At 42.3% G+C, this 24613-nt stretch overlaps 1 protein-coding gene across 6 annotated transcripts in view; it reads right to left on the reverse strand.

Moving 5' to 3' along the window:
* Positions 1 to 24613, reverse strand: part of LOC126281932 (neurobeachin) — a 2071601-nt gene that overhangs the window by 974504 nt on the left and 1072484 nt on the right. For all 6 annotated transcript variants that reach the window (XM_049981271.1, XM_049981272.1, XM_049981275.1 and 3 more), the window contains exon 3: positions 12819 to 12945. In XM_049981271.1, coding sequence (XP_049837228.1) covers positions 12819 to 12945 — 127 coding nt within the window. The remainder of the gene's footprint in view (positions 1 to 12818; positions 12946 to 24613) is intronic.

A 24613-nucleotide genomic window follows, 5' to 3' on the forward strand; every position in this document is an offset into this window, starting at 1 on the left:
ATACACTGTACTAGTGCCGACATTGTGCATGCTCTGTTGCCTGTGTCTATGTGTCTGTGGTTCTGTCAGTGTGATCATGTGATGTATCTGACCCCAGGAATGTGTCAATAAAGTTTCCCCTTCCTGGGACAATGAATTCACGGTGTTCTTATTTCAATTTCCAGGAGTGTATGTTCAGAATGCTGAGGAAAAGTCGGATGAAGTACAAGGACATCCGTGTGATACTCAGTTTCTATAAGAATGAAGTGGCAGTGATTAGGAACTGTCACTTGGAAAAAGAAAGAAATATCAGAAAAGGGTAAGATAAGGATGTGCTCTCTCTTCTCTTACATTACACGCTCACATCCAGGAAGGTCTGAGAAACTACTGAGGTGTGGATCAGAATTAATGGGCAAAAGACAAACATGCTACGTTATGCAGATAATACTGCTATACTCACGGAGACAAAAGAAAATCTAGAGGAAGTCCTCAAAACAATGGAAAGGATTCTATGCAATCAGTATGGAATGAGAATAAACAAGTAAAAGACTAATGTGATGGTATGCAGTACAGAAGCACAATATGAACCTTTGAGAATGAGGAACTGGAAGTGATGGATGAATTTATCTATATGTGAAGCAAAATTACAAGGTAGAAGCCGGAAAGAAATTGTGAGCAGGATACGACAGGCCAAAATAGCATTTAATCTGAGGAGCCTACTCACCAGCAAGAACATCAGTATGACATAAGGAAAAGTATCATGACAGCTTTCGTTTAGAGTGTGGCCCTATACGGATGTGAAATTTTCACAATGGGAAGAGAGAAGACTGCTACAGGCCCTGGAGATATATGATGATGTAGAAGGATGATGTTGATCAGTTGGAAAGACAAAGTAACAAATGAAGAGGTGCTTAGAAGGGAACAGCAAACTAGATCTCTGTGGGAGAACATCCAAACAAGAAGAGAACTTGTAGGGCACATCCTAAGACACAACATCATCATTGGAGCAATATCAAGAGGAGCTACTGCGCGAAGGAACCGGCGGCGGGGGCGACCAAGGATATGATACATGTTGGAATTAAAACGTACGTGGAAATGAAGAGGAAGGCAGACAGAAGAGAGGAACGGCGCTCTGCTGCAAAGCAACATTAGGGATGGACACTAAAAGAAAAAGAAGAAGCTACCTGAATCGTAATTCTGCCTTCCTCACCAAAAATTTCGGCACGCGAATATATTCGTGCTCTTTTTAACACAAAACATTCTAAATCCTTTCACCTAGTCTCTCTTTGTAGTGAAGCCTCCGTACTCAGCATCTCCATCTCGCAGTCACTGTCTATATACGTCTCTCTCCCCCTTCCTCCCTTTTTTTTCCATTGACACTTTCTCCTGTCTATCCCTCGGACTGTTACTGTCTTCATCCTTTCTCTCGCTCTTCCTTTCCACTGTTCCCTTCTCTGTCACTTCCAGTGGCTCTCTGTCCCACTGCCACTGTCTCTTCCTTTCACGGTTACAGCCTGTGTCTTTCTCTTCAACCACCATCGTGTCCTCTCCACACATGTCCTTATGGATGATTTGCACAGGGTTTAGACTCCTAGACCGGAAAACTTTAACATGTGCGTATAGGGGATGGGGGAAAGAGAGCAATTTTTTTCGCGTTTATGTTCGCCGGTCTAGGGTAGGAAGGGGGGAGAGGGGTCCAGATACCAGAGCCTTTCCACATATCTCTATCTTTTCATTTCCACTGTCTCTAAAGAGAAGCATATTTGCCTTTTTTCGTGATCCAAGGAAGCATTTTTCTCCTTCTTTTCCCCGTTACAGCAGGATGTGATGCTTAATAAGCGAATTCTGTAGGTTAGGAAAGTTTTGACATTTTATTTACATACTTCGACACATTTACACACTTTGACACATATAAACAACAAATGAGTGTGCATAATATAAGGTTAAAACAAAATCGTCTCTCATCCAACGCGGGTTTATTTTACACAACTTCACATAAAAATGCACAACATTTTTTGGCTACACCTACAGTATAGCAAACAATGAGGTGTTTGTTTTGCAAGTACAATGAGTCTCGTGTGACAAAATAATTTTTTGGAAGGTGCTTACGCCGCTAGGTGGCACCATCTAATAATTTCTAGATCAAGACATCCTGTATTGGCGTGAAGTGCCTGTTATACAGAGATAGCGCGTCATAAAGTACAGGTGAAGAAATGACGACTAAAAACATAGTTTGATGACCTCAGAACCCTTCCAGTGACCCAAAGACCCTCGCGATGTGCTCGCTACGCCAGATAAAATTACATTTGCGCCTCATACCGCATCTTACCCCATATTTTACATGCATAAATACGGTAACTTGGACTCACTAGATCTCGGTAACGGATAATGATATCGAAAAAAGTTTCAAAGTTCCACAAAATCATCTACTTACAACCATACGGTAAAATTTTCGACAACATGCCATGAGTAGAACTTATGGAAGTGACCACCCCACAATTGGTACTTTCGGACCCAAAAAACCTGGTTTGGCAGGGTTCCCTCAGGAATAGCCTCTGAACAATTGGAGCTTTTATGTCTACAGACCACTCTAGACCACATCTAAGGCAACAGAACCAACCGATTTGCGTAATTTGCCTGGGCTGGAGGATGTGTGTAATGTTTAAAGTTTGATCCTGTCGTGCAGGGAGTGATATAATTTCGGAAAGTTCAACAGAAGTTCTTAACAATATAAAAAGTTGAATTTTACAAAAATATGTCTTTCGAAATACGCTTATTGTTCAGGTAGCAAGGTAATCTACCGAAAAGTGCTAAATGAAAACGTATCAAACGTTTGGGATACAGTAAGTTTTGCGAGCTTCCTGACATATTCAGTTCCATGTGCAAGTAAGTTACCAAACTCACTGAAAAAGTGCATCAGAAGCGGCAATTTTAGACACATGCCCCCCTCTTCGATAAATTTGTGCAGACCCACAGGGCGTCGTGTAAGTGACATGGCAGCAAACCGGCTCAGTTCCCGCGCTAACATCTGTGACGCGGATAGTACCACGTCAGAATCCATTCACGGTGGTTCGTTATCAATTTTCTGTTTCTGAAAGGCAGCCAACTCAGAAAATGTATTAAGATGGTGCTTCAATAATTGCATATTACAATTCTGAGTCTTTTACATATTAATATACCGAGCGAGGTGGCGCAGTTGTTAGCACTCTGGACTTGCATTCGGGGGGACGGCGGTTCAAACCCGCGTCCGGCCATCCTGATTTACGTTTTCCGTGATTTCCCTAAATCGCTTCATCTACATCTACATCTACATGACTACTCTGCAATTCACATTTAAGTGCTTGGCAGAGGGTTCATCGAACCACAATCATACTATCTCTCTACTATTCCACTCCCAAACAGCGAGCGGGAAAAACGAACACCTAAACCTTTCTGTTCGAGCTCTGATTTCTCTTATTTTATTTTGATGATCATTCCTACCTATGTAGGATGGGCTCAACAAAATATTTTCGCATTCGGAAGAGATAGTTGGTGACTGAAATTTCGTAAAAAGGTCTCGCCGCGACGAAAAACTTCTATGCTGTAATGACTTCCATCCCAACTCGTGTATCATATCTGCCACACTCTCTCCCCTATAACGTGATAATACAAAACGAGCTGCCCTTTTTTGCACCCTTTCGATGTCCTCCGTCAATCCCACCTGGTAAGGATCCCACACCGCGCAGCAATATTCTAACAGAGGACGAACGAGTGTAGTGTAAGCTGTCTCTTTAGTGGACTTGTTGCATCTTCTAAGTGTCCTGCCAATGAAACGCAACCTTTGGCTCGCCTTCCAGACAATATTATCTATGTGGTCCTTCCAACTGAAGTTGTTCGTAATTTTAACACCCAGGTACTTAGTTGAATTGACAGCCTTGAGAATTGTACTATTTATCGAGTAATCGAATTCCAACGGATTTCTTTTGGAACTCATGTGGGTCATTTCACACTTTTCATTATTTAGCGTCAACTGCCACCTGACACACCATACAGCAATCTTTTCTAAATCGCTTTGCAACTGATACTGGTCTTCGGATGACCTTACTAGACGGTAAATTACAGCATCATCTGCGAACAGTCTAAGAGAACTGCTCATATTGTCACCCAGGTCATTTATATAGATCAGGAACAGTAGAGGTTCCAGGACGCTTCCCTGGGGAACACCTGATATCACTTCAGTTTTACTCGATGATTTGCCGTCTATTACTACGAACTGCGACCTTCCTGACACGAAATCACGAATCCACTCGCACAACTGAGACGATACCCCATAGCTCCGCAGCTTGATTAGAAGTCGCTTATGAGGAACGGTGTCAAAAGCTTTCCGGAAATCTAGAAATACGGAATCAACTTGAGATCCCCTGTCGATAGCGGCCATTACTTCGTGCGAATAAAGAGCTAGCTGCGTTGCACAAGAGCGATGTTTTCTGAAGCCATGCTGATTACGTGTCAATAGATCGTTCCCTTCGAGGTGATTCATAATGTTTGAATACAGTATATGCTCCAAAACCCTACTGCAAACCGACGTCAATGATACTTCTTGCGACCTGCGCAACTTTCCAATCTGTAGGTACAGATCTATCGGTGAGCGAGCGGTTGTATATGAGTGCTAAGTAGGGAGCTATAGTATCAGCGTAATCTGAAAGGAACCTAATCGGTATACAATCTGGACCTGAAAACTTGCCCGTATCAAGCGATTTGAGTTGCTTCGCAACCCCTAAGGTATCTACTTCTAAGAAACTCATGCTAGCAGATGTTCGTGTTTCAAATTCTGGAATATTCCATTCGTCTTCCCTGGTGAAGGAATTTCGGAAAACTGCGTTCAATAACTCCGCTTTAGCGGCACAGTCGTCGATAACAGTACCATCGGCACTGCGCAGCGAAGGTATTGCCTGCGTCTTGCCGCTTGTGTACTTTACATACGACCAAAAGGCATCTCACATCGAAGTACGTGCCAAATTTCGCGCGTCTGTAAATTTTAGCCCATCTTCGGGATTTCGCGTTCTTCTGAACTTCGCACGCTTTTTCCGTTGCCTCTGCAACAGCGTTCGGACCTTTTTTGTGTACCACGGGGGATCCGTTCCATCTCTTACCAATTTATGAGGTATGAATATCTCAATTGCTGTTGCTACTATATCTTTGAATTTGAGCCACATCTCGTCTACATTCGCATAGTCAGTTCGGAAGGAATGGAAGTTGTCTTTTAGGAAGGCTTCTAGTGGCACTTTATCCGCTTTTTAAATAAAATTATTTTGCGTTTGTTTCTGATGGATTTGGAAGAAATGGTATTGAGCCTAGCTACAATGACCTTGTGATCAACAATCCCTGTATCAGTCATGATGCTCTCTATCAGCTCTGGATTGTTTGTGGCTAAGAGCTCAAGTGTGTTTTCGCAACCATTTACAATTCGCGTGGGTTCGTGGACTAACTGCTCGAAATAATTTTCGGAGAAAGCATTTAGGACAATCTCGGAAGACGTTTTCTGCCTACCACCGGTTTTGAACAAGTATTTTTGCCAACATACCGAGGGTAGGTTGAAGTCCCCACCAACTATAACCGTATGAGTGGGGTATTTATTTGTTACGAGACTCAAACTTTCTCTGAACTGTTCCGCAACTGTATCATCGGAGTCTGGGGGTCGGTAGCAGGAGCCAATTATTAACTTAATTCGGCTGTTAAGTATAACCTCCACCCATACCAATTCGCACGGAGTATCTACTTCGACTTCACTACAAGATAAACCACTACTGACAGACACAAACACTCCACCACCAATTCTGCCTAATCTATCTTTCCTGAACACCGTCTGAGACTTCGTAAAAATTTCTGCAGAACTTATTTCAGGCTTTAGCCAGCTTTCTGTACCTACAACGATATCAGCTTCTGTGCTTTCTATTAGCGCTTGAAGCTCAGGGACTTTTCCAGCGCAACTACAGCAATTTACAACTATAATTCCGACTGTTCCTTGATCCAAGCACGTCCTGTAATTGCCAAGCACCCTTTGACATTGCAGCCCATCCCGCACTTTCCCGAGGCCTTCTAACCTAAAAAACCGCCCAGTCCACGCCACACAGCCTTCGCTACCCGTGTAGTCGCCAGCTGAGTGTAGTGAACTCCTGACCTATTCAGCGGAACCCGAAATGCCGAGATGGTTCCTTTGAAAGGGCACGCTCGACTTCCTTCCCCATCTTTCCCTAATCTGATGAAACCGATTACCTCGCTGTTTGGTTCACTCCTCCCGAATAAACCAACCATATTAATACGCAGACAAGTTACATACGAGGGCTATGCAGAAAATAGGGAACGTTTTGACATAAAAAAAAAACAAAAAAAAAACAAAAAAAGAAATACATTTTATTACATACATCTGAAAGAGAGACTGACATACTACTTTTTCACATAGTCACCTCACCAAATACATTGAGGCACTTATAGCGGTGGACAAGCTTTGAAAGACCTTAGTCGTAAAATTCTGCCGCCTGAGACTTCAGCCAGTGAGTCACGCCCGCCTGGAGTTCCGCGTCATCAAAGCGCTGCGTTGCAAGCCAATTTTTCATCTTGGAAAACAAGTGGAAGTCGCTTGGTGCAAGATAGGGGCTGGAGGGTGGATGAGGGAAAACTTCCCTTTGGAATGAATTAAGGAGTTCTTTAGTGCGGTTTGCCGTGTGAGGTCCGGCTTCGTCGTGAAAAAAAAAAAAAAAAAAAAAAAAAATGGACGTCAGCTTTCATCGGCGTTTATTTGAACTGCTCTTCTAAGGCTGTGCAAAGTCTGACAGTACCGGGCGGAATTTATGGTTGCTCCAAGTTCGAGAAAATCAGTAAGAAGCACACCTTGCCTATCCGAAAACACTGTCGCCATCAACTTCCTTGCTGACAAGGTTTGAAAACATTTTCTAGGTTTTTGGGGGGACCCTGTGTGCCCCCACTCCATAGACTGTACTTTTGTCTCACAGCTGACGTGTTTCACCCAAGTCTCGTCACCAGTTTCGATTCGATCCAGTAATGAATCACCATGATTGTGGTAGGCCTCCAGAAATGTCAACGTTTCCCCCATTCGCTGTTCTTTATGGTGCTCTGTAAGCATTTTGGGCACCCATCGTGCACAAAATTTGTGGTAACCTAGCTTTTGAGTGACAATTTCAAACAGCAGAGTCCGTGAAACTTGTGGAAAAGAAAGCGAAAGCTCCATTATTGTCAAGCGACGGTTTTCACGAATCGTTTCATCAACTTGAGCGACAAGATCGTCAGTCACAGTGCTCTGGCGTCCACTTATCTCTTCAACATGAACGTTGGTTCGGCCATTTTTAAACCTAATGCACAATTTCCGAACGGAGCATTCACTCATTACGTTGTTTCCGTACACTTCGCACAGTTCACGATAAATATCTACAGGTTTTAGGTTTTTTGCACAGGAAAACCGTAGCACAGACCGCACCTCACAACTGGCGGGATTTTCGATTGCAGCGCACATTTCAAATTCGAATATCGAAAAACCCAGACGGCAGAAAGTTCTCGCTGTCACAGATGGATGCCGACTGAGCTGCCGAGCACGCACATACCAAAATATACGCGATCGGCGCGCGCATACGGCATCAGACGGAAACTTTCCCTACTTTCTGAATAGCCCCCGTAAATGGATCGAATACTGGCAAATGCTGACAAGACAAAATCGTGAACTACTACGCGCCCGAACAGAAATGGTTGGAGCATAGTTTTGTTAACTGTTCACATGTCAACTTCTATTGAGCTCTAGAATGAGATTTTCACTTTGCAGCGGAGTGTGCGCTGATATGAAACTTCCTGGCAGATTAAAACTGTGTGCCCGACGGAGACTCGAACTCGGGACCTTTGCCTTTCGCGGGCAAGTGCTCTACCATCTGAGCAAAGCTCAGATGGCTCAGATGGTAGAGCACTTGCCCGCGAAAGGCAAAGGTCCCGAGTTCGAGTCTCCGTCGGGCACACAGTTTTAATCTGCCAGGACGTTTCATTTCTATTGAGCTCTTCTTCTGAATTCAGGTTTTGCTGAATGGTTATTTAAACACATCCCTGGTATGTTTTAAGAATCTACATTCATTTTCTACTCCCAGCTACACGCCATATTCTATAATGTGCGCTCAAAAAAACGAGCCGGAGGCTGTAAAATGAAAACCGCTAAAGGTATCGTAAAGCCATTGCCTAAGGAAAAAGGTGTGGTCCTTATTGGAGCGTTGAGGCCCCAAACTCGCCCTAGATGGACACGGGCTCACGTCCACGTGACGACAAGGCGAGCACACGTGAACGCGTCGACCGCCCATTGCACTTAGTAGTGCAGAAAACAGATGCTTCAAGGTGAGAGCAAAGCGGTGTAGTGCATTTACTGACAGCGTAAGGAGTATGGGGAGTGGAAATTCATCGAAGAATGGCACAAGTGCACGGAGAGCTGTGCACATCCGTTGCGTGGGTCACGGTGTTGCACGAGCGGTTCAAGGAAGGACGGATGTCACTGGCCAGCGAAGCGCGGTCTGGCACGCCCCACCGCCTTACCAATACCACTGTCCAGCAGGTGGGTGGCGCCATCATCAGATACCTGAGTCTTACGGTCGTAGTCATCGTCGCAGGGGTCGTAAAAGCAAAGGACGTGCAGTGCTCTCCGTACACTTGTACCATTCTTCTGTGTATTTCTGTTATACGCACTCCTTCCGCGGCAAGGAAACGAAGTAGGCCCCTTTGGTCTTCTTTTGTAGCCTCCGTTTCTCGGTTTTCCGCACTACTGAGTGCAATGGACAACGGACGCGTTCACGTGCTCGCCCTGTCGTTACGTGGGTGTGCGCCCGTGTCCATCTAGTGACGAGTTGGGGCCTCAGCGCTCTTATAAGACCCACCACCTTTTTCCGTATGCTATGGCATTACGATCTCCTCAGCGGTTTTCATTTTACAGCGCCCGGCTCGTTTCTTTTTGAATGCACCTAAAGATGTATACTTACAATCCATACTCCGCAAGCAAGTTTGTGGTGTGTGACGGAGGGTATTCAGGTGCTATCACTCCTCCTCCCTCCCCCTTTTTCCTGTTCCATTCGTGAATGGTCCGAGGGAAGGAACTACTGACGAAGAGCCTCAGTGTGAGGCCAAATCTCACACATTTCACGATGTGTACGTAGCAGCAAGTAATAACAGACAGACTTCCCTCTCTTTTTTAGCTTACGCTCTTGGAATTTTGAATGTGTAAAACCTTTCAGCGATGCACAATATCTGCCACTGATGCTTGCTGAGCACCTCGGTGACGAACCCCCTCGCTGTAAGTGGTCGTGACGAAACGTGCCGCTCTTCAAATGGTTCAAATGGCTCTGAGCACTATGGGACTTAACAGCTATGGTCATCAGTCCCCTAGAACTTAGAACTACTTAAACCTAACTAACCTAAGGACATCACACAACACCCAGTCATCACGAGGCAGAGAAAATCTCTGACCCCGCCGGGAATCGAACCCGAGCGGGGGAAGCGAGAGGGCCGCTCTTCTTTCGAGTTTCCTCTGTCTCCTCAACAGTCCTACCTGGTGAGGGTCCCAAACTGACGAGCAATACTCAATAAGGAGAATTTATCAGCAAAGCCAAGCACTGCACTAAACGGTGCATAATCGTCGTAACTTATGAGAATGAACTTGTGTGATACGTCACACTCAAGTGACCATATAACACGGCTACACGTTCCAAAAAGATACACCAAGTCACTACCCAATACTGCCGCAAGACATTCTAGGGCGGGTCTTGGCTACTAACTTCTCCCACCCCCAGGACCTCACAAGCACCGTAGCGGAAGTGGAAGGGGAAACGGAGGAGTAGTGCGCTCTTAAACAAAAGAAAAATTATTTCGACACATTCATAATAAGGAACCTAAATCACGTGTACATAAGATTGCCGTTGTTTCTCTACTTTTATTACACTAAAGCACTTTAAATGTAAAGAACGGTGCAATGAACTGTAACTGCAATTATCACAAAGAAGTCATTCTCCGCCCCACCGGGTAATTATCCGGAGTGGTTGGGGAATCGTCCGCTTGAGAAGGTAGTTTGTGTTAAATATGTGACCTCTTCAGTGAAAATAATAGACAAACATATGATGTGCCTGTTCCTGTTAGCAAATTAGAATACTGAAATCTATTTACACAGTAACATAGGATGTCTCATTACTTTTTTTTTTACACGTTTCAATAATTTTTAGATTGTTCATTTTTTGAATAAGCAGTCATTACAGTCTTCTACAGATTCCAAGCACAGAGCCCAATAAGTTTGTACCACAGTTCTACGTCTTTAAATAGTTCTTCACAAATGTAACATAACGCATTACGTTCTGTACTATGTTTAGGTCGTGATTTCAATGCGCCACCAGGCTGGTAATGATAATCATCGAAATCATTACAAATGCCGGAACGGTCAGATATGTCAGATGACTCTGGTGTTCCCTCCTTATTTCTGTTTTTTTTTTCCTCTCTCAGCTCTTCTCTTCTCTTCTCTTCTCTTCTCTTCTCTTCTCTTCTCTTCTCTTCTCTTCTCTTCTCTTCTCTTCTCTTCTCTTCTCTTCTCTTCTCTTCTCTTCTCTTCTCTTCTCTTCTCTTCTCTTCTCTTCTCTTCTCTTCTCTTCTCTTCTCTTCTGGCTGCTCTGTTGAACACCCACGTACATCGTTCTCATTATCTTTCTTCTATCTAGTATGTGGTTTTTTTTTACGTTTCTTATTTTCATCTTCAGCTCCTTTTTCACGGGGTGCACACCTGTTCTCTTTCAGTGCTTTACCCCTGTCTGCCATGACATAGTTGCGCCATCAGATTCTTTATATTAAATGGTTATATCCAGAAAGCAAATCCATACAGTGGCACAATGATTTACTGGTTTGAACAACATACTCAGATAAAAAGTAATGGATTAACGCCAGTATTTAGGATGTATGTTTGTTTTTCTTTCCACTAGGCTTTGATACCTCTAGTGTCACTCACCCCGTGCGTTCGTTATTGTTGTTATTCTGACTAAAAACATCTTGAGGAACTTGTTCCATTCGGTGACTGAACTCCGCCCGGGTGAAAAATGCGACCGAATTTGTTTACCTAATTGTTATCTAGCGGAGATAGCACATTTGTCGCTGACGCCCATAAATGGTTGATTACAGTTAATAAAAGAGGCAGAAGGAATAAAGCTTCTTTAAATTTTTACGAACCCTGATGCTTCTAAACTGAACAAAACTGGGAATTTCTAACATGTCTTTTTTAACATGATAGTTCTTTTATCTTTGTATCGCCTATGTCTGACAACATCCACATTACATTTTATTCAGGCGCTTCAGCAGTTCTGTGGCACGCTCATAGTCATGTCAACGCCTTCATTCTGCTTGTCGTTATATTCTAGACATATACTGAGAGAGGAAACTTCTTACAAGTTCACAAATGCGTATAGTGTATCTCTTCAATGTTTAATGGAAACCATTTATTATTCTTTGAGAATTTCATTATTTTATATTTAAAAAACATACTTAATCTCTTAATAATTATTTAAATAAAATCCACCTGCTTATCTGGGTGGTAACGTGCTTGCCTTCCGTGCATGCGGGCCCAGGTTCGATTCCCGGCCGGGTTGGAGATTTTCTCCGCTCGTGGACTGGGTGTTGTGTTGTCATCATCACTTCCTCCTCATCACTGACTCGCAAGTCGCCCAGTGTGGCGTCGACTGAAATAAGACTTGCACTCGATGGCTCAACTTCCCCGAATAGTTAATTCCATACGCTCGTTTCATTTTTTATTTAAATAAAAATAAATTTTTAATGTGCCACATTTTAAAATAGAACTAAAATTCATAAAATAATTTTTCCCAGCCCCATACGGATTCCTAACACCATACAGATAGTCCAAAATATCTATGATTGTGAATTTTTAATTGCTATGAAAATACTTGTAAGATTTAAATCGAAAAACGTGGAGGTAATAGTAAGCACATGAACCATTCATGCGTGAAATATATACCACCACACGTTTTCATTTTACATGTTATAAGTATTTTCGGTGCTATTAAAAATTCACCATCACAAATTTTCAGAGCTGTCTGCATCGCATTAGGATTCTGTATGGTGTTAGAAGAAATTACTTTACACTTTTTAGTCCGATCTAAAAGCGTAGATAAAAAATTGGTTTTTATTTTAATAATTATTTTGTGCCTTGTATTCCTGAGGGTGTAAATTTTTCAATCGGTTGCAAACATTTCGATAAATTTACAACAGAAACACGTGGTAAACTTCAGAGTTATATCACTTTCTCTTCGCCTGAATCAACCAGTACACTGCTTCCTCCTACGTATATCTCTCGAAAAGAACGTGATGATAAAAACCAGAGAGATTCAAACTTATGCTAAGGCTTGTCAGCAATCGTTCTTCCCGCGAACCGTTCGCGACTGGAACAGGAAAAGGGGGAAATAACAGTGGTACACAAAGCATTCTCCGACACATAGCAGCCGAGAAGGCGAGTTTTGAGCTATGGTAAACGTTTTAAGTTTCTAGCACATCGGGAAGTTAAGTCGATAATTATCTGCAAAAACTGTATCGAATAAACAGACAATTAAGTGATTAGTTTAAAAACCTTTTAAAATTATTTTTCCTTTTTCAGAAATGTAACTTTTTAGATGGCAAAATAAATCTCCTACGTCAGTTCAAAGAGTGTACACATTTAATGAAGGACCCTGTAAGTAAGCAATAAAACAGGTATACAACTGCCAATAGTAAAACGAGTATGCATATGTGGCGTGACGTTTCAGACGCGCCCGCGCTGCTCATCGTCAGGTACTCACCCGCGACCACCGTGTCCGCGCGGCTCAGCCTGTGCAGCACGTGCTCGATCAGGCCGACGTCCGTGCACGCCTGCAGGTTGCGCACGCTCTTCCGCAAGATTGCGATGAAGACGCTCCAGATCTCCGCCTGGAAATTTAACACCCACCACATTATTATTCAATAAAGGCCATAGTTTTGCACAGATAAATACATGGTTCAAAAGGCTCTGAGCACTATGGGACTAACATCTGAGGTCATCAGTTCCCTGGAACTTAGAACTACTTTAACCTAAGGACATCACTCGCATCCATGCCCGAGGCAGGATTCGAACCTGCGACCGTAGCGTTCGCACGATTCCAGACTGAAGCGCCTAGAACCGCTCGGTCACATCGGCCGGCACAGATAAATATAACTCCACTTATCAACTGATGGTTAAAATTGACTGAACATCAACGAAATACATTATTCATGAAAATGTCTTATTCTTGCGGTTTTTAGGGTGGCGATACCTAAAACGTATAAAAATCTGTACCATCAACCACTTCTATCCAATTGATAACTTTTAATTTACTTTAGTTATTGGAATGAGACGCAGGGTGGTCAGAAACAGTCTGAAAACCGTATATAGATGTCGAATGGTAGGTTTTGCAGAGGAATAACTATGAGGAAAAAGATGCGATACGCTGTGCCATTTCCGAATTAATTAACGTTGAAATTAGTCAATGGCGCCTCTGCATGCGAAAACTCGAGTGCCCTGCTACAAACGTTGTCACTAAACGTGTTCCTCATTCGGCTTCCGCTAACTGTACCTGGCGGGTAGCTTGAATTTTCTCGGATGATATCATTGCAGCGCAATGTGGGGGCTTTCATCAAGACATAAAAGTGATGGTCAGGGCCGCTGGAACTCCAGTCACTTCACCGAGACTTCCAACAAGCAAGTCATGTGAAAACAATATAGAGTATATACATCGATGGAGTGAGCATAGCCTACTCTGTATGTCCTCAACACCAAATCGGGCTAGTCACAATATTTTGGGACGACGCTGGTTGTCTACAATTTGCGGTAACAGCGAAACTTTATTACTACACGTATGCGTGTGGCGTGACGTTTTATATACTTTTCTACAAGTTTTAGTAACAGCTATGGTGCAGTACTGCCGTTGCTTCGGATGTACTGAGAAGTATGGAATGGAAGGCCAGTAACTTTTCATGGATATGTACAACAAGTGTATAATTGTAAATATCATAATGATATGATGCACTTTGTATGTTAAGAAGTATCGAAACACAATATTATAAAGTCTTCTATTGTAGAGATCAATAGAAAACCTAAACAAACTGTTGGATTTCACTACTTTTATTACTCCAAAATTCGACTACTGAAGTCGGTTTTTTTCGGTTTTTTTGTGCGTAGTGTATGATTTTAATTTTCTGATGGAATAGCGAACAAATGCTATATACATTTTACTTGTCTATAAAAAGCATAAGGGTAAATAATGAAAAACTAAAAATAATCATGGACAAGCAGATGATGTAAATAGCTTATTGTATTTACTGTAAATAATTCATAGTTCCAGTTGCGTTTTTTACCGTGAGATTTCGGCGACGACTACAGTGTCATTGTAATGTAGTTAATTAGTACAGATTTGACATCATGCATATGTGCAACAGAAAACGTAAAAACATATTGTTGGCTGTCGCTTCTGATACAGTTACCGAAAAACCTCACTACCACTGCTGTTCACATCTTTAAGTCAACTTCAGTTCCTGGTACCAATTTTTCAAAGTTGTGTATAAAACGCATATACAAAGTTTCTGGTATTTCTGAAGGTAACCCATCTGTAGCAACGAAGTCGTTCTGCACATCCGAATACTCACTCCATCGACGTTCACACTCTATGGAACACGATCTGTATCTGAGGCTTTAGTGAGAAGAGATAAAGTGAACTGAAGTAAATGGGTATATAATTCCTATGTAACACCGTATATCGAAGTGGGTTCTTGGTTATACATCAACTTAGCATTAAAAATTAAATTGCTTTTGAAGTATTGCCTGTCGGCTTCTGTCTTGGACTCTTCGAGCGATGTTTATTTAACGATTTTCCTACGTTTCGCCAGAACGACTGCAATATGGGTTCACAGCTTTTAGGTTAACTGTTTTATTTCGCAGTAGTAAGAGGCTTTATTGCCATGTTCAAGCAATAGATTTGATGTGTTATGATGTCACTGATAACAACCATCTGCTGTATTACCATAAAGAGTGGCTCGGCCGTACAAGAATATTACCTTTAACAATTTCTATGCCACAATATAATAGTAAAAATTATGCTTGAAAATGTCACTAAGCCGAAATTGCTGTAGATGACCAATTACATGCATTTTCCTAATTTTATGGTTCGTAACGAAGTCACAATATGACAAAACTGTCAAAGAATTTTTTTCGTTGGCCTGAGTAACTGACTCTTGCATTCTGGAATGTACCGGGTGCCCCACTCAAACCTCCCCGGTTTCAAGGACCCAGGAGAGAAAAAACACAGTACATACGACAATGAAAAATGCACCACGTTGTAGAGAATCTCAAAGAATTTATATTTCCGTGTCATAAGTGAAGGATCGTCGCCAGAGTGCAGCATGGTTGCATGAAGTGAAAATAGCGGCTCCGCAGCAGCGCCACACAAGCCGTAGTGTGGTTTGCAGAAACAAAATCGCCGATTACTGTGCAAATAAATTATCGTCGTGTGTATGAATGTGATCCACATGATGTAAAAACAATTAAGGAATGGTATAGGAAGTTACTGGCAACAGGAAATACTCTGAAACATTCTGGCGGTGCATGTTGCGGAGTTTCAGAAGAGACAGTGGGGGACATCAGAAAAACGTTTTTCAGAAGCCCACGTTACGTCAATTTCAGACAAGCCCACTTTACGTCAATACGTCAAACATCCAGGCAACTTGATGTACCTCGATCAACACCGCATAGTGTAGTTCAAATGGCTCTGAGCACTATGGGACTTAACATCTGAGGTCATCAGTTCCTTAGAACTACTTAAGCCTAACTAACCTAAGGACATCACACACATCCATGCCGAGGCAAGATTCGAACCTGCGATCGTAGCGATCGCGCGCTTCCAGACTGACGCGCCTAGAGCCGATCGGCCACTCCGGCCAGATCATCGTGTAGTTCACCAGCCTCTACGTATGTGTGCTTACAAAGTGCAAATTCTGCATCTGACGCTGAACGACAAACGACGCCGAGAACAATTTCTTGCCGATATGCTGCAGCGTAGGCCTACTGATACGGGTGCCAACTTCTTGAAAAGATGCTTATTCTCAGAGGAAGCAACCTTTCATCTATCAGGAAGGGTTAATAGGCATAATGTTCGGATTTGGGGTTCGGAATCCGCACATTGTCGTTGGAGCTCCGCACTGATAAAGACTGTTAGCAAGTTCCTGGATAGGAAATTTACCAATCGTTGGATCGGACGCGGTGCACCCATTGCCTGGCCACCAAGTTCACCCGATACTACGCCGCTTGATTTCTTCATGTAGGGATTCGTGAAGGACCACGTGTATGCGACCAGAGTGGACCTTACTCCTACGTTCCGACATCGGATCAAAAGCAACAATAACAGAGGAAATGTTACAAAGAACTTGGCAATAAATTTAATATAGAATCGATATTCTTCGTGCTACAAATGGTTCACATGTAGAGGTGTACTGATGATAAATAAATTCTTTGAAATGCTCTACAATGTGGTGCATTTTTCATTGTTGTATCTACTGTGGTCTTTGAAATCAGGAAGGTTTGAGTGGGACACACTGCATTTAATGTTCGACTACGGGTACTAGCGGCATCCTAAAGAAAGCATTTGTTTAACGCTTAGTGACGCAAGCGAATGATTTACTATGTTACGGAATAGTTTTAAGAAACAAACGTGTAAAACATGTGGACAGTTTATCCGCGATCCTCCAGAACTGTGTATTAGAGGAAATAGAAAGAATTTGGAATTAAACTTTAAAGAATAGCACGTATCAGCAATAACGTTGGGAAGTGGAAACAGCTGCCTATAGTGGAGTAACATATACCGGGTCACCGTTTGATGATGTTTTTGCTGTACTGTCCAAAAATCTAGCATGTATATAAATACAAGTCAGTTTCTTGGAACAGTGTAAAGAAGATTGAGGAACTTCAGCAGATAAAATTAAATTTTTTGTAAAAAGATAATGCACGAACATTTTTGATAACAGTCATTGGTACAATGGAAAAACTGCAGCAAATTCAAGTATATAGGAGAAATGTTGTTGCTGTTGTTGTCTTCAGTCCTGAGACTGGTTTGATGCAGCTCTCCATGCTACTCTATCCTGTGAAAGCTGCTTCATCTCCCAGTACCTGCTGCAACCTACATCCTTCTGAATCTGCTTAGTGTGCTCATCTCTCGGTCTCCCTCTACGATTTTTACCCTCCACGCTGCCCTCCAATGCTAAATTTGTGATCCCTTGATGCCTCAAAACATGTCCTACCAACCGATCCCTTCTTCTAGTCAAGTTGTGCCACAAACTTCTCTTCTCCCCAATCCTATTCAATACCTCCTCATTAGTTACGTGATCTATCCACCTTATCTTCAGTATTCTTCTGTAGCACCACATTTCGAAAGCTTCTATTCTCTTCTTGTCCAAACTAGTTATCGTCCATGTTTCACTTCCATACACGGCTACACTCCAAACAAATACTTTCAGAAACGACTTCCTGATACATAAATCTATATTCGATGTTAACAAATTTCTCTTCTTCAGAAACGCTTTCCTTGCCATTGCCAGTCTACATTTTATATCCTCTCTACTTCGACCATCATCAGTTATTTTACTTCCTAAATAGCAAAACTCCTTTACTACTTTAAGTGTCTCATTTCCTAATCTAATTCCCTCAGCATCACCCGATTTAATTTGACTACATTCCATTATCCTCGTTTTGCTTTTGTTAATGTTCATCTTATATCCTCCTTTCAAGACACTGTCCATTCCGTTCAACTGCTCTTCCAAGTCCTTTGCTGTCTCTGACAGAATTACAATGTCATCGGCGAACCTCAAAGTTTTTACTTCGTCTCCATGAATTTTAATACCTACTCCAAATTTTTCTTTTGTTTCCTTTACTGCTTGCTCAATATACAGATTGAATAACATCGGGGAGAGGCTACAGCCCTGTCTCACTCCCTTCCCAACCACTGCTTCCCTTTCTTGTCCCTCGACCCTTATAACTGCCATCTGGTTTCTGTACAAATTGTAAATAGCCTTTCGCTCCCTGTATTTTACCCCTGCTACCTTCAGAATTTGAAAGAGAGTATTCCAGTCAACATTGTCAAAAGCTTTCTCTAAGTCTACAAATGCTAGAAACGTAGGTTTGCCCTTTCTCAATCTTTCCTCTAAGATAAGTCGTAAGGTCAGTATTGCCTCACGTGTTCCAACATTTCGACGGAATCCAAACTGATCCTCCCCGAGGTCTGCATCTACCAGTTTTTCCATTCGTCTGTAAAGAATTCGCGTTAGTATTTTGCATCCGTGGCTTATTAAACTGATAGTTCGGTAATTTTCACATCCGTCAGCACCTGCTTTCTTTGGGATTGGAATTATTATATTCTTCTTGAAGTCTGAGGGTATTTCGCCTGTCTCATACATCTTGCTCACCAGCTGGTAGAGTTTTGTCAGGACTGGTTGTCCCAAGGCCGTCAGTAGTTCTAATGGAATGTTGTCTACTCCGGGGGCCTTGTTTCGACTCAGGTCTTTCAGTGCTCTGTCAAACTCTTCACGCAGTATCGTATCTCCCATTTCGTCTTCATCTACATCCTCTTCCATTTCCATAATATTGTCCTCAAGTACATCGCCCTTGTATAAATCTTCTATATACTCCTTCCACCTTTCTGCCTTCCCTTCTTTGCTTAGAACTGGGTTTCCTTCTGAGCTCTTGATATTCATACACGTGGTTCTCTTCTCTCCAAAGGTCTCTTTAATTTTCCTGTAGGCAGTATCTATCTTACCCCTAGTGAGATAAGCTTCTACATCTTTACATTTGTCCTCTAGCCATCCCTGTTTAGCCATTTTGCACTTCCTGTCGATCTCATTTTTGAGACGTTTGTATTCCTTTTTGCCTGCTTCATTTACTGCATTTTTATATTTTCTCCTTTCATCAATTAAATTCAATATTTCTTCAGTTACCCAAGGATTTCTAGCAGCCCTCGTCTTTGTACCTACTTTATCCTCTGCTGCCTTCACTACTACATCCCTCAGAGCTACCCATTCTTCTTCTACTGTATTTCTTTCCCCTATTCCTGTCAATTGTTCCCTTACGCTCTCTCTGAAACTCTGTACAACCTCTGGTTCTTTCAGTTTATCCAGGTCCCATCTCCTTAATTTCCCACATTTTTGCAGTTTCTTCAGTTTTAATCTACAGGTCATAAGCAATAGATTGTGGTCAGAGTCCACATCTGCCCCTGGAAATGTCTTACAACTTAAAACCTGGTTCCTAAATCTCTGTCTTACCATTATATAATCTATCTGATACCTTTTAGTATCTCCAGGGTTCTTCCACGTATACAACCTTCTTTCATGATTCTTAAACCAAGTGTTAGCTATGATTAAGTTGTGCTCTGTGCAAAATTCTACTAGGCGGCTTCCTCTTTCATTTCATAGCCCCAATCCATATTCACCTACTATGTTTCCTTCTCTCCCTTTTCGTACACTCGAATTCCAGTCACCCATTACTATTAAATTTTCGTCTCCCTTCACTATCTGAATAATTTCTTTTATTTCATCGTACATTTCTTCAATTTCTTCATCATCTGCAGAGCTAGTTGCCATATAAACTTGTACTACTGTAGTAGGTGTGGGCTTCGTATCTATCTTGGCCACAATAATGCGTTCACTATGCTGTTTGTAGTAGCTTACCCGCATTCCTATTTTCCTATTTATTATTAAACCTACTCCTGCATTACCCCTATTTGATTTTGTGTTTATAACCCTGTAGTCACCTGACCAGAAGTCTTGTTCCTCCTGCCACCGAACTTCACTAATTCCCACTATATCTAACTTTAACCTATCCATTTCCCTTTTTAAATTTTCTAACCTACCTGCCCGATTAAGGGATCTGACATTCCACGCTCCGATCCGTAGAACGCCAGTTTTCTTTCTCCTGATAACGACATCCTCCTGAGTAGTCCCCGCCCGGAGATCCGAATGGGGGACTATTTTACCTCCGGAATATTTTACCCAAGAGGATGCCATCATCATTTAATCATACAGTAAAGCTGCATGTCCTCGGGAAAAATTACGGCTGTAGTTTCCCCTTGCTTTCAGCCGTTCGCAGTACCAGGACAGCAAGGCCGTTTTGGTTAATGTTGCAAGGCCAGATCAGTCAATCATCCAGACTGTTCTACATCTACATCTACATCTACATCCGTACTCCGCAAGCCACCTGACGGTGAGTGGCGGAGGGTACCCTGAGTACCTCTATCGGTTCTCCCTTCTATTCCAGTCTCGTATTGTACGTGGAAAGAAGGATTGTCGGTATGCTTCTGTGTGGGCTCTAATCTCTCTGATTTTATCCTCATGGTCTCTTCGCGAGATATACGTAGGAGGGAGCAATATACTGCTTGACTCTTCGATGAAGGTATGTTCTCGAAACTTTAACAAAAGCCCGTACCGAGCTACTGAGCGTCTCTCCTGCAGAGTCTTCCACTGGAGTTTATCTATCATCTCCGTAACGCTTTCGCAATTACTAAATGATCCTGTAACGAAGCGCGCTGCTCTCCGTTGGATCTTCTCTATCTCTTCTATCAACCCTACCTGGTGCGGATCCCACACTGCTGAGCAGTATTCAAGCATTGGGCGAACAAGCGTACTGTAACCTACTTCCTTTGTTGTCGGATTGCATTTCCTTAGGATTCTTCCAATGAATCTCAGTCTGGCATCTGCTTTACCGACGATCAACTTTATATGATCATTCCATTTTAAATCACTCCTAATGCGTACTCCCAGATAATTTATGGAATTAACTGCTTCCAGTTGCTGACCTGCTATTTTGTAGCTAAATGATAAGGGACCTATCTTTCTATGTATTCGCATCACATTACACTTCGCTACATTGAGATTCAATTGCCATTCCGTGCACCATGCGTCAATTCGCTGCAGATCCTCCTGCATTTCAGTACAATTTTCCATTGTTGCAACCTCTCGATACACCACAGCATCATCTGCAAAAAGCCTCAGTGAACTTCCGATGTCATCCACCAGGTCATTTATGTATATTGTGAATAGCAACGGTCCTATGACACTCCCCTGCGGCACACCTGAAATCACTCTTACTTCGGAAGACTTCTCTCCATTGAGAATGACGTGCTGCGTTCTGTTATCTAGGAACTCCTCAATCCAATCACACAATTGATCTGATAGTCCGTATGCTCTTACTTTGTTCATTAAACGACTATGGGGAACTGTGTCAAACGCCTTGCGGAAGTCAAGAAACACGGCATCTACCTGTGAACCCGTGTCTAAGGCCCTCTGAGTCTCGTGGACGAATAGCGCGAGCTGGGTTTCACACGATCGTCTTTTTCGAAACCCATGCTGATTCCTACAGAGTAGATTTCTAGTCTCCAGAAAAGACATTATACTCGAACATAATACGTGTTCCAAAATTCTACAACTGATCGACGTTAGAGATATAGGTCTATAGTTCTGCACATCTGTTCGACGTCCCTTCTTGAGAACGGGGATGACCTGTGCCCTTTTCCAATCCTTTGGAACGCTTCGCTCTTCTAGAGACCTACGGTACACCGCTGCAAGAAGGGAGGCAAGTTCCTTCGCGTACTCTGTGTAAAATCGAACTGGTATCCCATCAGGACCAGCGGCCTTTCCTCTTTTGAGCGATTTTAATTGTTTCTCTATCCCTCTGTCGTCTACTTCGATATCTACCATTTTGTCAACTGTGCGACAATCTAGAGAAGGAAGCACAGTGCAGTCTTCCTCTGTGAAACAGCTTTGGAAGAAGACATTTAGTAATTCGGCCTTTAGTCTGTCATCCTCTGTTTCAGTACCATTTTGGTCACAGAGTGTCTGGACATTTTTTTTTGATCCACCTACCGCTTTGACATAGGACCAAAATTTCTTAGGATTTTCTGCCAAGTCAGTACATAGAACGTTACTTTCGAATTCATTGAAAGCCTCTCGCATAGCCCTCCTCACACTACATTTCGCTTCGCGTAATTTTTGTTTGTCTGCAAGGCTTTGGCTATGTTTATGTTTGCTGTGAAGTTCCCTTTGCTTCCGCAGCAGTTTTCTAACTCGGTTGTTGTACCACGGTGGCTCTTTTCCATCTCTTACGATCTTGCTTGGCACATACTCATCTAACGCATATTGTACCATGGTTTTGAACTTTGTCCACTGATCTTCAACACTATCTGCACTTGAGACAAAACTTTTGTGTTGAGCCGTCAGGTACTCTGTAATCTGTTTTTTGTCACTTTTGCTAAACAGAAAAATCTTCCTACCTTTTTTAATATTTCTATTTACGGCTGAAATCATCGACGCAGTAACCGCTTTATGATCGCTGATTCCCTGTTCTGCATTAACTGATTCAAATAGTTCGGGTCTGTTTGTCACCAGAAGGTCTAATATATTATCGCCACGAGTCGGTTTTCTGTTTAACTGCTCAAGGTAGTTTTCAGATAAAGCACTTAAAAATATTTCACTGGATTCTTTGTCCCTGCCACCCGTTATGAACGTTTGAGTCTCCCAGTCTATATCCGGCAAATTAAAATCTCCACCCAGAACTATAACATGGTGGGGAAATCTACTCGAAATATTTTCCAAATTATTCTTCAGGTGCTGAGCCACAACAGCTGCTGAGCCCGGGGGCCTATAGAGACATCCAATTACCATGTCTGAGCCTGCTTTAACCGTGACCTTCACCCAAATCATTTCACAATTCGAATCTCCGTCAATTTCCTTCGATACTATTGCACTTCTTATCGCTATAAACACGCCTCCCCCTTCACTGTCCAGCCTATCTCTGCGGTATACATTCCAATCAGAGTTTAGGATTTCATTACTGTTTACGTCTGGTTTCAGCCAACTTTCTGTTCCTAGTACTATATGGGCGTTGTGACCGTTTATTAATGAGAGCAGTTCTGGGACCTTTCTATAGACGCTTCTGCAGTTTACTATTAGCACATTAATATTGTTATTCCTTGTTGCATTTTGCCTACTCCTGCCTTGCCGCGTCTCAGGAGGCGTCTTGTCGGGCCTAGGGAGGGAATTCTCTAACCTAAAAAAAAAAAAACTACTGAAAAGGCTGCTGCCCCTCTTCAGGAACCACACGTTTGTCTGGCCTCTCAACAGATACCCCTCCGTTGTGGTTGCACCTACGGTACGGCCATCTGTATCGCTGAGGCACGCAAGCCTCCCCACCAACGGCAAATTCCATGGTTCATGGGGGGAAATATTTCAAGAAATATTTCAAGAAAATGGGTTTCAAAAATGGTACATAGGTGAAAGAATATGGCCAATGAGTTAACAATGAATGTCTAAAAAAATACGTCTCGAGAAATGCAAAACTAACATGCTACAACACAATGGCGAAATCAGAATGCGTCTAACGCTAGGTTTCACAATGAATTACAAATTAGACAGAAGAGACGATTTTGAGGGAAAGAGATAAGAATTATAAGGAAAGAAGCAAAAACGCCTAGAAACAAAATGCAATAATCAATAAGCATATCAAAACATATGAAAAATAGATACAATAACAAAAGACCAATGATATTTACTAGTCATTTATACATAAGGAAAGGCATAGTTAACAAAAGACATCAAGTTTCTCCAAAACACTACGTTACGAGTACGCGCTAGAAAGTAATGCCTCCTAATTTTTTACGTGAAAACTTTAAATTTTTTTAAAGTAGGACAAACGTAATTAACATTCTATATCTTTATTCTTCATGTTTATATATTTATTTTTCAACACAGTTACGTTGGAAACGAACATATTTCTCCCAACCAGGGGCCTGTTTGTTAATACCATCACTGTAGAATGTTTTTCACTTTGTTGACGGAGACGCAAATTAAACCTCTGCTTGCAAAACTTCATCACTAACGAAGTGGAGTACTAAAAGGTGTTCTTTAAACTTTGGAAACATATGATAGTCGGATGGGACCAAATCGGGACAGTGTGGAAAATGATCGATGACAGTGAACCCTAGGCGTCGGATTGTTGCAGATGTGATTCGTGCTTTCAGTTTTCTGAGATGTTTCTCACGCACCGTCATAGTTCGACGCGCAAGTCGCCGAAGTGCCTAAACTCAAAAGACCTGCACCAGGCGACCGGTCTACCCGACGGGAGGCCCTAGCCACACGACATTTAATTTTTTTTTTTTTTTCGCGTGAGGAGGATGGTAATTGCGCGATTACACTAAAATTTCATAAACACAGAGACATTCTAACGCCTCTGATATCCACCGGGTACCCAGTATTTGTAACCGAAGTTAGCCTTTAATGCAATGTGCATTACACTGTGTGAGAAGGAAAATGTTATATTCGTTCACGTTACAGGTTTCTTTGTTTACGCCAATTATTGTGATCATTAAGGTTGGGTATTATTCATTACAAACATTATTCCAGCAACACAGCTGGAAGAACTACGCCCAATAAAATTACACCACAACATACCTATAATGTTATAAAGTGCGCAAGTTGAAGAAAGAACAGGAAAACGTGGCACACACTGACATTTGACAGCAAAGTACCCCACAGAATGGAGAACATTATGAGT

This window comes from Schistocerca gregaria, chromosome 7 (genome assembly GCF_023897955.1).
Source record: "Schistocerca gregaria isolate iqSchGreg1 chromosome 7, iqSchGreg1.2, whole genome shotgun sequence".
Taxonomy (NCBI): domain Eukaryota; kingdom Metazoa; phylum Arthropoda; class Insecta; order Orthoptera; family Acrididae; genus Schistocerca; species Schistocerca gregaria.